The 13,389-nt window shown below is 34.8% G+C and overlaps 1 protein-coding gene across 37 annotated transcripts in view; it reads left to right on the forward strand.

Moving 5' to 3' along the window:
* The window catches only part of LOC134532836 (RNA binding protein fox-1 homolog 1-like), a 166,018-nt gene that overhangs the window by 100,565 nt on the left and 52,064 nt on the right, over nucleotides 1–13,389 (forward strand). For 36 of the 37 annotated variants that reach the window (XM_063369791.1, XM_063369784.1, XM_063369767.1 and 33 more), the window contains 3 exons: nucleotides 4,532–4,702; nucleotides 6,218–6,382; nucleotides 6,529–6,582. In XM_063369791.1, the coding sequence (XP_063225861.1) occupies nucleotides 4,532–4,702; nucleotides 6,218–6,382; nucleotides 6,529–6,582 (390 nt within the window). Of the gene's footprint in view, nucleotides 1–4,531; nucleotides 4,703–6,217; nucleotides 6,383–6,528; nucleotides 6,583–13,389 lie in introns of those variants that run through there. The other variant, XM_063369798.1, reaches the window with a different exon arrangement.

Below are 13,389 nucleotides of genomic sequence, written 5' to 3' on the forward strand. Positions count from 1 at the left end.
AAATAAAAATAAAACGTTTATAGGCAAGATTATTACTTAGATTTCTATGCGTGAACGTTGGATTTGATGTAAACTTTTGGTCATACGCCATTGCTATGCAATGGAGTATGTCCAGAAGTTTACATCAAGTCATGCACTCCCATTGCACAAATCTTTCAAAGATAATAGTGAACATTGGAGTTTAAAAAAAAAGTCTACTGTTCCCTGATATTTTAGTGTGACAATCAGACTATAAAGAAGACTTGGTGGTAAATGTGATAGAGTGGTTGTACCGCACCCCTGGCCTCCAAAAGTCGTGACGGTGACGTCGACCACTCGACGTGAGCACGTGGACGCCTGCGAAGCGGCCTCACGGGCCTGGCGACGCGCGCCGGAATGTGGGAAAGAGAAAGTGGTTGGATGTGCCGTGCCGTGATAGTAGAGTCGGCGTGACCGGCCCGCGGGAAATCAGTTCAAGGATGTCTGCTTTCGCGAGATCGGTGCGTTACAGCACGGCCGAGTTTTTTTTTTTGGGGGGGGGGGGGGGGCGGCGCTTTACGTAACTACAGGAGCTCCCCCCCCCCCCTTTTCCAGAGGAATGATCCTAGAGTTTCGAATGCTTGTTCTTGAAACTGCCATACAAAGTATCGGAATCAACTTTTTCGGGTTAACGAAAAGTCTTTTTTTGGAGATGTGGCATCGTTGCTTTTAGTGTTACGTCACTGGTAGAAAGCCAGTCACAATCAGGAAAGGAACATTTACCTCTGAATTGTGTGTTCTTCTCTTTCTCCAGCTCTGTTCTCTTTTTGGTAGAGGTGGAATTTATGCGTGAAGGCCCGTATGCCACGATGGAAGGTTTCGTACAGGCGCCGCTAAAAGCTTCCAACAAAACTGCTGCTCTAGTCTCCACGCTAAAAAATTATGCAACGATACTTTACCCACAGTATCTGCAATGCAAATGTAAACTTCATTTCTTGTATAGATTATAGTACTACGAAGATTTTTACACATTCGTGTGTTTCAGTATTCAAAAACATTTTATCACCTAAAATACGCCCTTTTTAATCTATAGTTTCTAGTTATTTAGCTCAAACTTGTATCATGTTTTTTTGTACTAAGAGAAGAAAATTAATTTTGTGCAGTATTCGTTGATTCATAAAATCATTTATGGATGTATAAATTGATTTTATAGTCACTAAATGTCGTTACAAAACAATACGTTTTATGAACAATTTCTTCGCAAATATTGCGGAAGAAAACTAGTAGTTTTGTAGTGGCACAGTGAAAGAAACTTAACAATTCAATTCAATTATTGCCAATGAAATTGTCCCCCTCCCTCCCCCCAATTTTAATCTGTATGATTGGTGATGTCTTGCTAATTTTGTGCTTTGTAAGCAACCGTGGTTTTCTATCGTGTTGGGTGTTGGCCTAAGAAAGAAATAACAGGTTTAAGAGAGATCTGTTTCCAGTGTAACGAAAAATGCAGCAATGTATCGTCGTTTCACTGAAACTTGTCCGAGAGTGAGGATTGTTTTATGGCTTGTGTGGTTTTTAACTGTTTAGCTGAAATACCCACAATTATTCCGACCGTAATAACCTTAGATTACAGCAATGCGTTTCTCGTGTGCGTGTTTTAATATGTATACAGATAATGCAAAGGGAAGTCGGCGTAAGTGGGCGGCAATGGCAGCCGATAGCACTTTTAATAAGATGCTAATTAGGAACCACTATTGCTCGTGGACTGCCCACTTGTGTATCAGTTTCCCGCGAACCTCCACGACGAACCTTGGCCTAGAAGGTGGCTGGCAAGGCGACTGCCAGACGAGCTGGCAAGGCCTCACACGTTATGCTTCACATATAAATAAATATCTTCCCACTCACTTATATTCTTCCGAATATACAGTTCTCAGTTATTAAAACAACTCCCCTACTAATAAAATCTACTACGGTGTGTTTTTTTTTTTTTTGGGTGATTATAAACATTTTATTCAGCTTTTGCATTTTGTTTTTGACTGATTTAATTCTCGTCAATTTATGTTGCAGTTTTCCAGCAATCAAAAGCTTTGTGATGCTTGTTCATTGACAAGATGTTACCTTAGACATGGTATGGTATGTCCTTCGCAACTTCACAATTGAAATTGTCTTTACAGAGGATTATCCTCCTCATGCTTTGGACATTCTTCTCGAGCCGATTTCTGCTTTCTTGGTAATTTTTTTTTGTAGGCCTAATTGCCATGCAATTTTTACTTATCTTATGGCAACATCCTAAATGCGAATCTTCACACAGTACAGGATACCTGACAAACTTGTTAATTTTATAGGTGAGATGTTTCTGCTGGGAAGAAGTAACCTAAGTTAACGTCATGACCCATTTCGTATTAGCATCGCGCGTGTGATAACTGGTAGGACGTAGTTGCCGGAGCGTGTGCTAATTTTAACGTAGTTTGATGGCAGTTTCCTGCTTGGAAGTATCGAACTAGTCCTGGTCTCGGGTCGGGTGGGAAGGGATGCTCGGAGCTCTTCGGTAGCGGGTGCCTTGTGTTATCTGCGGATGGAGGAGGGGGGCGTGGCGTCGACGCCGATAACCCCGCCTCGACCTGCCGGCGCTAGTCCTGATTGGAGCTTGCATCCGCTCTGTGATCTCCGGCGGCCCTCCAATCGATAGCGGTTCTCGGCCCGACACGCGAAACGCTCCTCTGCAGCGCGGCCGAACAATTCTCGAGCGCGATTCCTTCCGCGGTAGGTCGGAGGCCCGATCGCACCCCGCCATATTGGAGTCGTACATTTCCACTATCCTGTACCTCGCAAGTAAAAGCAGGGCGTGCACCCCAACATTCTTTTATATAAAAAAAAACTATCATTCCCACTTACAAAAGGAAATAACGTAAAAGTAAACACAAAGTGGTTCTACCCTCCTCAATCGAAATTAAATAAATTAAATTCTGTGTGCGCTCCTGGGTAAAGGACACAATATCAATTTTTTTTAAAAATAGAGTTGGAAAAATCTTCGTGATGTACGTGTTTGCTCTATAAATTATATTGGCGTAGATCACGATGCTCAGTTAATATAAATATCTAAAATAAGCATGCCAAGTTTCGTTTTGAAGTTGAAAAATGCTATGGACATGACTTGAAAACTTGCTCTCCTGAAAAAATTAAAATTTTGCAACAGAGTACAGAATTATTAATCCAAATTATGACAATAGTTCTGATTGTATATTTTTTTTATGTAGCCCAGTATCAAGTGCCAAAAGGAGTTAAACACTTATTCATGCTGTATTTGTTATATTTACACTAGACTACAAAAATCTCTTTAACAAGTGGCATGGTCCATTTTAACTCTACAAAAATAGTTTTGTTAAAATAAAGAAAATTCTACAGACTGGTTGTTATTGTAATTGTGTTGTGTAGCTGCCTATTAACATATTACAATGAGACTTATTTTAGGCCTATCTTAAATACTAATTGTTTTGTGGATCCATTTTGGAATACCCATTCACTGTTTCTTTCCATGCTGCCTTAACAATATGGAACATCTGGTGTAGCACACTAATACCCGGGGACATAAAAATATCACAAACACAAGCTACAGGCAAAATAACACATTCACTAAATTGATGAATATTTTCACCCAGAAGTTTTGTAAATGAAAGGAAATGAAGTTTCAGCAGATTGTGCATGAGGTTATTGGCATTATTGGTATTGAAAAAAATTGTGGAACTTTTTTTGTTACTTAGGTTATAAATTTAATGAATTTGTTTTACTGCAGATGTATGGTTCTCTGGACTAAATCACATTTAGCTCAGCCTGAATACTTCACTTTCACACAAGCAACAACCCCTAATATGTTCTCTTAAATATTCTATACTCTAAAAATGTTTTATGGTAAACACTTTCTAAATCTCACTTTACAGTCTTAAAACTACACTGAATGTTACCTTAAATTATTACCTAGAATTATATGGTTACTAGGAGTACAATATAAGTTTACTGTGGTTACGTACACTTAAGAATTGGAATGTGCTGAAATATTATTTTAAAAATTCCAAGACTTCACACATGAGTTGTGTGTTTGTGAAGGTATGTAAAGTGTGGGAGGCTATTTTTTGTGTGGAAGGTGTGGCACACTTAAGGGTTTTCAGAAAATTGTAATCTGCTGAAAAGTACTTCTTTAGAAGGGCAGTGTCAAAGTTGAGGGTTTTCACTATGTTAGGGATGTACTTGAAAATGTGAAACGAAGTATTACAAACATAAATAGCATCTTGCATTACAATGTGTCCTAATTACTGGTGGTGGTAGCATTAGCATCGTTACACAGACAAGGCAATGCTAGTGTGTCATGTGTCTTCATCTAACACATAATATGCTTTCTCCAAACGCAGTGTTCAGTCCATTCCAACTTGGTGTCTTCACGTCTGTCCGTGCTTTGAAATTACAGTTGCATGAGGAAACAGTTAGGGTATATCTTGTGTGCATACATATGTGTTGTGTGAAGGTCTTCTTGTTGCATTGTGAGAACTCAGGTATTTATGTACTTTTTTTTTTGTTGCAGCACATGGTTCAGACAGGCATGGCGACTCCCTACGCGGCGCAGTATTCCCAGAATGGGGAAGCAGGGCCACCCAAAGGGGAGCCAGGCAAGGAAGGTCCACCAGTTACGGTGCCTCCCTTTTCCCCCCCAACGGTAACTCCAAATGGCATTGAACAACAGACTGTCAGCATTGTGAGTACATGATATCTGAATGTAATTCTCTTTTACATTTTCATAGTATTACACAATTCTCTAGAACTTAAGAATGCTGCATTTTTATTAATTTTTTTGCAGTTGGGTTCAGCATTAAATAAATTATTTAAAAAATTTAACTTTGTAAATAATGCAGGTACTTTTATGGCTCGTAAAATTATTTTATTTTGAATGTGTAGTAGTTTATGTAGTCAGAGACCCAGTTGAACAGCTACCGTTCGATCTTGTCAGTATCTATCTTGACTTATAACATACAAAAATGTACTCAACCATAGAGCTTGAAGCAGAACCTCCTTCCTTAAGGACCACTCGAGCAAGCCAGCTCCTTTGCCAACCTTCTCTGTCAATGCCCCTACAATCACAGGCCTTAGCATTATCTGCAGCATGTCCCATTGGCGTTGCTGATGAGAGAGGTCTGTGACTCTCCAAGTTCCCTTCTCCTTTTGTGTAGTTAAGGGCGTATGTTGTGTTCCAGGTCATTATTTGAAACTGTTAAATTTGTAGACTATTTGAGTGCCTTCGCTTCCACAAAATAAAAAAATATATAAATTGCATACTTTTTGTATAAATCACTGCCATAGTTGGATTTTTAATGTTTTTGACATGTAACATTAAGGAGAATTAAATGAATTAAAGAACTGAAAAGTTTTTAGGTGTAAATAAATGCTACTGGCTAATTCATAATTTCATTTTGAGTTTCTTTCAGAAGACTTGTTTGGTTTTCCTAGCCTTTCAAAATTCTCAAAATTGCATGTCCCATTTTTGCATTGGTTCCTTGAAAATGAGGGATTTACTCATTCACTCCCAGTGGAGAAGATCTAAACACAATGGGGTGTGGTCCGGTGCCCCAAGGGGATTGGTCAGGGATTGGTCACGACACTGAGTATTTACTGCCCCCTTGTCACTCGTCAACCAGCACAATACTGGCATGTGTTGACCAGAGCCTAGTTCACAGCAGACATGGGCTATCTTGGAGAGAGTCCTCACCCCTGCTGTCACCGTCCACGTGTCCATTTAGAGCTCAAACGTCAGGTCGGAGTGACTTATGTTGAGTGATTTTGATGAGAATTATTAATTTTCTCTTTTGTTTATAATTTAAGTCTGTTGCTTCTAATACAGTAGTGTCTCGCTTATCTGACATTAGATAGAATTATTGTTGAATGAGTGAAAATGTTGGAGGAAGGTGTTAAGAAAAAGCATATTAAACTTTGTTATTATTTTACACATTATGAACCTAATAATCATGTTTTACAACAAAGCAACTGTACAGTACAGTCAAGGTATTTAATTAGCAGTGGTAGAGTAGGAAGAAATTAAAAAATAGACTATGCTCATACTTGTGACTTGCAGTTAATTGATGAGTTTTTTTAGGTGGGATGTTGGTTAATCCTAACACCTGATAAGCGAAGGTCGTATAAGCGTGACACTGATGTTTGTTTTTTTTTACTACGAATACTTCCTTTTCATTTGACTTCTTAAAAATATTGTTTTCAGCAAACCGAACCAGAAGCTGAGAATTCCACTACTCAAGGAAATCCACCGGTCACCTCAAATTCAGTTGTCCTAGCTTCAGAAATTGGGAAAAATCAACCTAAGAGGCTTCACGTGTCAAATATTCCATTTCGTTTTAGAGATCCAGATCTTCGAGCTATGTTTGGGGTAAGATCTGTACTGCTTTTAATATTTTTCTCAAAAAAAAAAAAACTTTTATTAATTTTAATTTTCTTAAATTTGGTTTTTATATGGGATCTATATTTATATATAGATATATATATATATATATATTGTGTTTCTTCTTTTTTCAGCAATTTGGTCCAATATTAGATGTGGAAATAATTTTCAATGAGAGAGGTTCAAAGGTAAGCTTGATTTAGTTTTTTTATATTTAGTGTTTTGTCTTAATTTTGAAAGGAAGTAAGGGATTAAAAATTCTGTTTTTATTTCATTTTACAAAGTTAGTCCAAATAAATTTTTACATCTTTTTCTTAAATAATATTTGTAATTTATATTAGTGCTAATATTTTAAATCGTACAATGCATAGAAAGCTATAATAATATAAATAGTAATTTTTTCTCTGCAATATTGATTGTAATAGTTTCATAGATTTTGACTATTGAAAAAAAAATAATATAGTCTTATCATAGAGGCAATATGAAATAGAGGGAGTGTGACAATACATTGTTATTTTTCGAAAATAACATCTTAATTTTATATTTACGATTTGTTTACGCATGTACTTTGTGCAACATAATAAGTTAATTTTTTGGAATTATATGTATGTTAGAAGTATTTTAAGTAAACTTAAGTGACTTTTCATCACTCATTGTTTCATTTAGTTGTCCAAGCATTTTCCAGAAAAGTCACGTGACATGTTGTGTACACATGTTTGTACACTTGTTTAGTTGGTATCCTCCCTCTGATTTAAATTACCTCTACAGTCATTTGTTTGGTAATAGTACATCATAGCTCTGGCACAGTAATTCCTCAAAAAGGCATAATTTCATACACTCAAAAAACTAATTTAACAAATCAAACTTCATTTTCACAACATGTATATGGTGTGGTATTAGTTATGCATAATTTAATTACTTGGTTTTTTTTTTAGTATTAATGACTAATTTTATCTAAAAAAAAAAAAGTTACTGTCACTAGTGTATTGTAGGTTAAATTAAAAAAAAAGTAGTATCTATCAAATTGTGAGAATTTAAAAGTATGTGAATTTGCAAGTTCCTTTAATTGATTATATTATAATTAGTTAAATTATAAAGTATATTTTAACACTTAAGGTATGTGGCTACAGTATGTTTTCAGTTTGATTTAAAATTTTAAAGTTCCTTTATGTCAATTTTTATTACAGAAGAAAGAAAAATAGTGTGTATTTAAACTTGTACAACTTGAATCTGATTACCTGATCTAGGTGCTAATACAATTGCTCACTTACCCATCTCATAGTAATCCTAATACAAGATTTTTTGGGTGAATTTTAGCTAATGAAAACGTATTCCTGGGTTTTCCTTATTGTCTTTTGCAAGATATTTTTGTTACTGTTACAATGAGGTTACTTAACACTCTAAAAGTATTCTCAGTTTGGAGTGCATTTGTCTGAGGAGCGCAGCCTTAAGATTTACTTAAAACTGTTTGTTATAAGTTGGGGACTTATTTTAAAATAAATATCTTAACAGAAAAGTATTTAGAGAAGTGCAGGAGATGAAAATGCTAGAGGAAGGTTTTCAGAAATTTGTTTTTTAGTAATACAAAATTGCCGGCTTTCATAGTTATTGTCTGAAGTTCAATGGCATGGTAACTGCTACTTCGAGGGTGAAGGTTTCACCGATGTTTCGGTCGGAAATTCAGTCGCAATCATCAGAGTTTAATCCTACTGATGTAGGATTGCGACTGCAGCGTCGACTGAAACATCAGTAAAAACTTTGCCCTCGGTGCAGCTAAGTCCCACAAGCCAAGAAACTGTTTCTGAACTTATTTACAACCACGTGGATTAAAGCATACTTTAATATCAATACCCACCACTATACAAATGTGCATTACAATAGAAAATTCTACAATATTGCCTTTTTTTGTTGTGCAGATATTACTTAATGTCTGTCATCATTATGCTCTGCCGAAGATGAACTGTGTTGTGCTATATAAACCCAATAAAGAATGCTATAGTTACCATCATTAACCATAAACATAATTTTTAAATTCTACCAAAATGGTTTTAGTTTTTGTTTTGAAATAAGCAAGCTCGTTTAAGTTCAGGTTTTTGTCAAGTCTGTTAACAGTGTTTTATGTAACTTTGAACGCCAACATAATTATTTTGCAGTTATACGAGAGATCTGTGCTTATTTCAAAACTAATAAAATATTTTAAAAATAGCCCAATACCGAACAGGTTTTTGAAAGAATTTTGAGTGGGGAATATTTGGTAACCATGGCATGTAATGGTAAGGATGATGCTGTACTGGAGAGAGCAACCATTTCTTAATGAGATAATTATCTATCATTAATTATAAATGCAAGAAAGTGATGAACTCTCTTTGGTATTGTATGTCATTATTGTAATATTATTTTTCAAATGAAAGCAGGAGAACTGTGCTCCTTTCCACCTGTTATACTCCATTTCTAGCCTTCTTGACTCTTGTTTGTTGCTTCGTGTTGGCGCTTTTCTTGTGACGTACATATTTTTGACTGTTGGCATTATCGGGAGAGTCTTGTGTAACTTTTGATTGTAATCTGCAGTGATTTGTAGTGTATACCAATTCTGTTGAGCTGCAGCTGCTATTTAGTGATTCGTTCAGTATTTCAATGTTTTAAAGAGTTTGGTGATGTATGACACAATTTATGCTCTAGAATTTTTAAACTAAGGATGCTGCATTTTTATGATATTTTCTGCAGTTGAGTTTAGTATTTGGGAAAAATGATCAATTTTACTCTGAAATTAAGTCATTTACAAAAAAAAAGCATCAATAAATTCCTTTAACACCCTTAATTTCAACAAGTAATTTCTTGCATTTGAAAATTGAGATTTATGCAAATAAAAAACAGTATTGTTTGATAATACATAAACTGCAGGAGTTGTAAAAATTTGGTAGTTTTCAAACATTTGAAGAGTGGGTGGAATAAGCAAGCATCCTTATTGAAAAATTCTGTTTGGTAATCACTAATGAGTGTGACTTTGTGCCAGCTGTAGAATTAAAGGAAACAATCTAAGCATGATGTGCACTTGTTTGTCATATAGTCGGCAAGTGCAGTTGTACATTTTCTAATTGTGGCTCGTAATAATTGTGTGAGGTTTTCCTTGGTACTTTTTTGAAATTATGTGAGTCTCTTTTTGGCACAGTTATGTTAATTGTATATAGATATGGATTTTTCAGCATCTCAGAGTCTTGTGGCTTTTATCACAGCTTTAGCTTTAGACGGATCATGTAAGTCACTTTCATTTTGTGGGCAAGGGGAGTTGATGTTCATAAGACATTGCAGCTCGTGAGTTTTTGCCATTTTGCACACGGCAGCATGATGGGCATTTGTATGCCTGCTACACTTAATGTTTTCCTGAAAAGTGCATGTGATATGTTTTGACAATTGCTCTTTGATATTTCTGTTGTTACTTAAATACAGTAGTCAATTATATGTTGTACCACTTAGTGCTTCAGAGGAGAATATGAGTTACCTTATTCTACTCATGCTCCCATCTTTTGATAATATGTCATGTTAAAGCCAGTTTACACCTGCATCATTTTACTGCTTCAAAATTTCATCAACTGTTTTCAGTCCATTTTTATGTACTTAACATAAACATATGCAAGTAGTTCTGGAACTTCATTTTGTTTGTTAAAGTCAATGTTAAGTGTATTTACACACTGGTGGCTAAGTTGATAGTGTACATAACAGATCCCATGAGTAGCATGATATCATTCTTTATAAGATGTTTAAAAAAATTAATTTTCTTTAACTGGTTGCTTGGATGTAGTGCACTAATTGTTTATTTTAAAAATATTTTATTTGGGTTAAAAGTTTTAGAGAGAGAGATGATTTTTTAGGGGCTTGGATTGCCATAAATTTTATGTGCCTCTAGTGTTTGTATATGTATTACTGCAGTACAAATATAAAAAAAGTTAGTTATGTGTTCAAGCTCAGTACTTACCTGTGGAGTAAGCTTTATAATCATTATGTAATTAAAATATATGTTTTTTTACAATTTGCTATTGGTATTGCCCTTTTGTACAAGTAAATAAACCTCCTAGTAGCTATATTTTTCTAATGTGCAGCAATAAAACTGGTTTTTTATAAAGTAATTTTTTGGAAGATCAATTTCATATGACAAATCTATAACTTATTCATACCAAAATGTTACAACATTCAGCACATTAAGTTTTTATATCTTAATTTCTTATTTATCACAGGTATACGTAACACCTGCAGCGACACTTTCTGAAATGGTAGTTTGAGATATTTAAGCATTATCTAATCTTTTGACTTATTGAACACTCTTAAAAAGTTGGTGTTGAAACTTATTTTCATGGTAGTGAATTGACTGTCTGTGATTCATACGGCAAAACAGTAAGGCAAGTTCTTGATGATAGTGTGGAAAAATCATTCTGAAGACTTCTGCAAGTCATTAAGCTGTTTGTAAGCATTCAGGGGCCTAACACAAAGCTTTGAGAAATTTTCACCTGTAAATTTGGGAAGTACTGTTCAGCTTCATGCTCTAATTTAAAATAAAATATATTTTATTTGTTAGTATATCACTTTTATTCCAGGAACTCTCCCTCAAAGTTTGGACAGTAAACACTAATCGGCTACCAGTCAAGGAATTTAAGAACACATATTAGCTTGTCCTTTTCGTGTTCAGAATTCAAAGACATTATTTGTGTCCATTATTTTTGATTAAATTGAGAAACCATTGGCTCGTATGTTTTTTTTCCTAGTGTGTTTCAGTTCTGGTAATGTGTTGTGTACCAGGAAATGGAAATTGGACATGTAAAATTTACCATTATATAGGTAACAGTACCAATGTGTCTACAGGTTACTAAAATCTCGAAATTCGTGAAAAAGTCTGGAAATAAACAATAACATCTGTAAGTCATGAAACTTTAATTTTCAGCTGTCTTTTACTAACTTTTATTTAGTTTTTTCATGCCTCACTTTAGTGTATTAGTTGCACATTAAATATAAATATTTGAAGACTGTCCACTTAAATAATGGGGAAATATGAGTGAAAACGTTTTAGCTTTCTGACATAAAAATTGGCACGTTCTTGCAAATTGTAGATCTTTTTCGTAAAATGTTTAATATTGTTTATTATGTATAAAAATGTCCTTGCAATATGAAAAAGTTGTAAGAATATTTTATTTAAAGGTCTTGAAAAAGTTCTGAAATTGGTTTACAAGGTATTTGTGACATTATGAGTATCAAATATTTTTAAAATGCATATGTTCTTTCACAATATTTACATTTTACAATATTTGAGAGTTTTAGAAAAGTGGATAAATTATAATTTTACTTTATAAAAAATTTTCCAAGTGATTTTGTTCAGTGTGCATCATATATTAGAAGGTAATATTACAATTGCAGCGAGAAAATACAAACGTAGGAACCCTCTCGTATTAACTAGTGAGCCGTAGCTGAGGTGATTCAAAAGTGAAAAACTTTAAAAGCTCTAATAATCTCTCTGGGAATATTTTTTTGCATTACACACTAACGTAGTTACTACACGTCAGAAGAAATAATTAAGATCATTATCTTAACGTAGTTTTATTGTTATGTTCATTTTGGTTTTATTCGTATTGAATGCATAATGTTAAATATCAAATGCATAACATATATATTTTGATTTCTTGACTTAAAGAGCTTAAATAATCATACATTGACTTATTTAACGTGTTATTAGTTACAATTTTTAGTATTTTTATTTGTTATTTATCCCTGTGTATTTTAAGCTTGTCAACCATACCTCGGTTTTGCCAGTTTTGTATGACTGAAACATAAAGTTGTGGCCGTAGAGCAGTTACTACACTGTGAAAACACTTGTAATTTGGTCCACTGTATCTACTGTGAGGTGATAGGCAGGGCCGGCACGTCCATATAGGCGAACTAAGCAACCGCCCAGGGCGCCAAGTAGCTGGGGGCAGCGCAGCACGACACATAACAGCTGATATAATATGTTTAACGATTATTGAAACTAGATGAAAATGGATTTTTGTAACAGTTTGGAATGTTTATATTGATATAAGTAATTATTTAAAGTCCACGGTGACCTGTTTATGATTTTTAATAAGTAAAAAAGTAAAAAAAAAAAAAACACAAGCCTGCTTGCATTTGATTGTTGACAAAATCTTAAGCTTACGTGATGTATTTTGAGGCAAGGAATATTTTTTTTGGGGTGTCCGGCGAGTAAGGGGGGGGGGGGGGGGGAAGGCACTAAGGTTTTTCGCCTAGGGCGCCAATTTACCTTGCACCGGCCCTGGTGATAGGTAAAGCATTCAAAAAATATGGAAGTGCAATAAAGCTATGAACAAGGCCACATAGTGATGAGAGTGCAGTTTTGAGCAAGCACATAAATTTTTTCACCAGGGTCCTTAACAAATGAGCTGAGACAAATTGTATTACTTTTTTGTACTGAGGTAAACAGAAATTGCATTTGTGAGGGACTTACCAGCTGTGCTTGTTAATGTAAATAAAATGCTTGCTATTCTTTTCTCTAATCTCTCTGTTTAAACTACTTGCCTAGCTTACCTCAGCAGATTAAAAAAAGCCGTAAAATTGAGGACTTGTTTGAAGGTAATTAATTAACAGGTACTTTTCTGCAGACTTTATGGTATGATTCACAGTCATTTTTCATTAATGAACTCTTTGTGTTTGTGACTTCTTTGATTACCTTCTATGTTTGATGTTCTTTTATACTCCTCATTGTTGAGAAGCCCCTGGTAATGTAGGCTATGACAAATTGGTTTCACTGTAATTTTTCTGGTTTGGCATTTTTTTTTCTCTTCAAAAACGTAGCTTTCCTGACTTATTTCTTCATTTTGGATCCTGCATATTCAAGAAACACTTAATCATTTCTAATTGCACACTTTTATTTGGACTTCTAATTTCTTAATGTTCTTATAAGTCTGTTTCATTTCTAAAAATGAGAATTTTAACTTTTTCTCAGGTCACACAAGATT

The sequence above is a fragment of the Bacillus rossius genome, chromosome 6 (assembly GCF_032445375.1).
Source record: "Bacillus rossius redtenbacheri isolate Brsri chromosome 6, Brsri_v3, whole genome shotgun sequence".
In the NCBI taxonomy this organism is placed as follows: Eukaryota; Metazoa; Arthropoda; class Insecta; order Phasmatodea; family Bacillidae; genus Bacillus; species Bacillus rossius.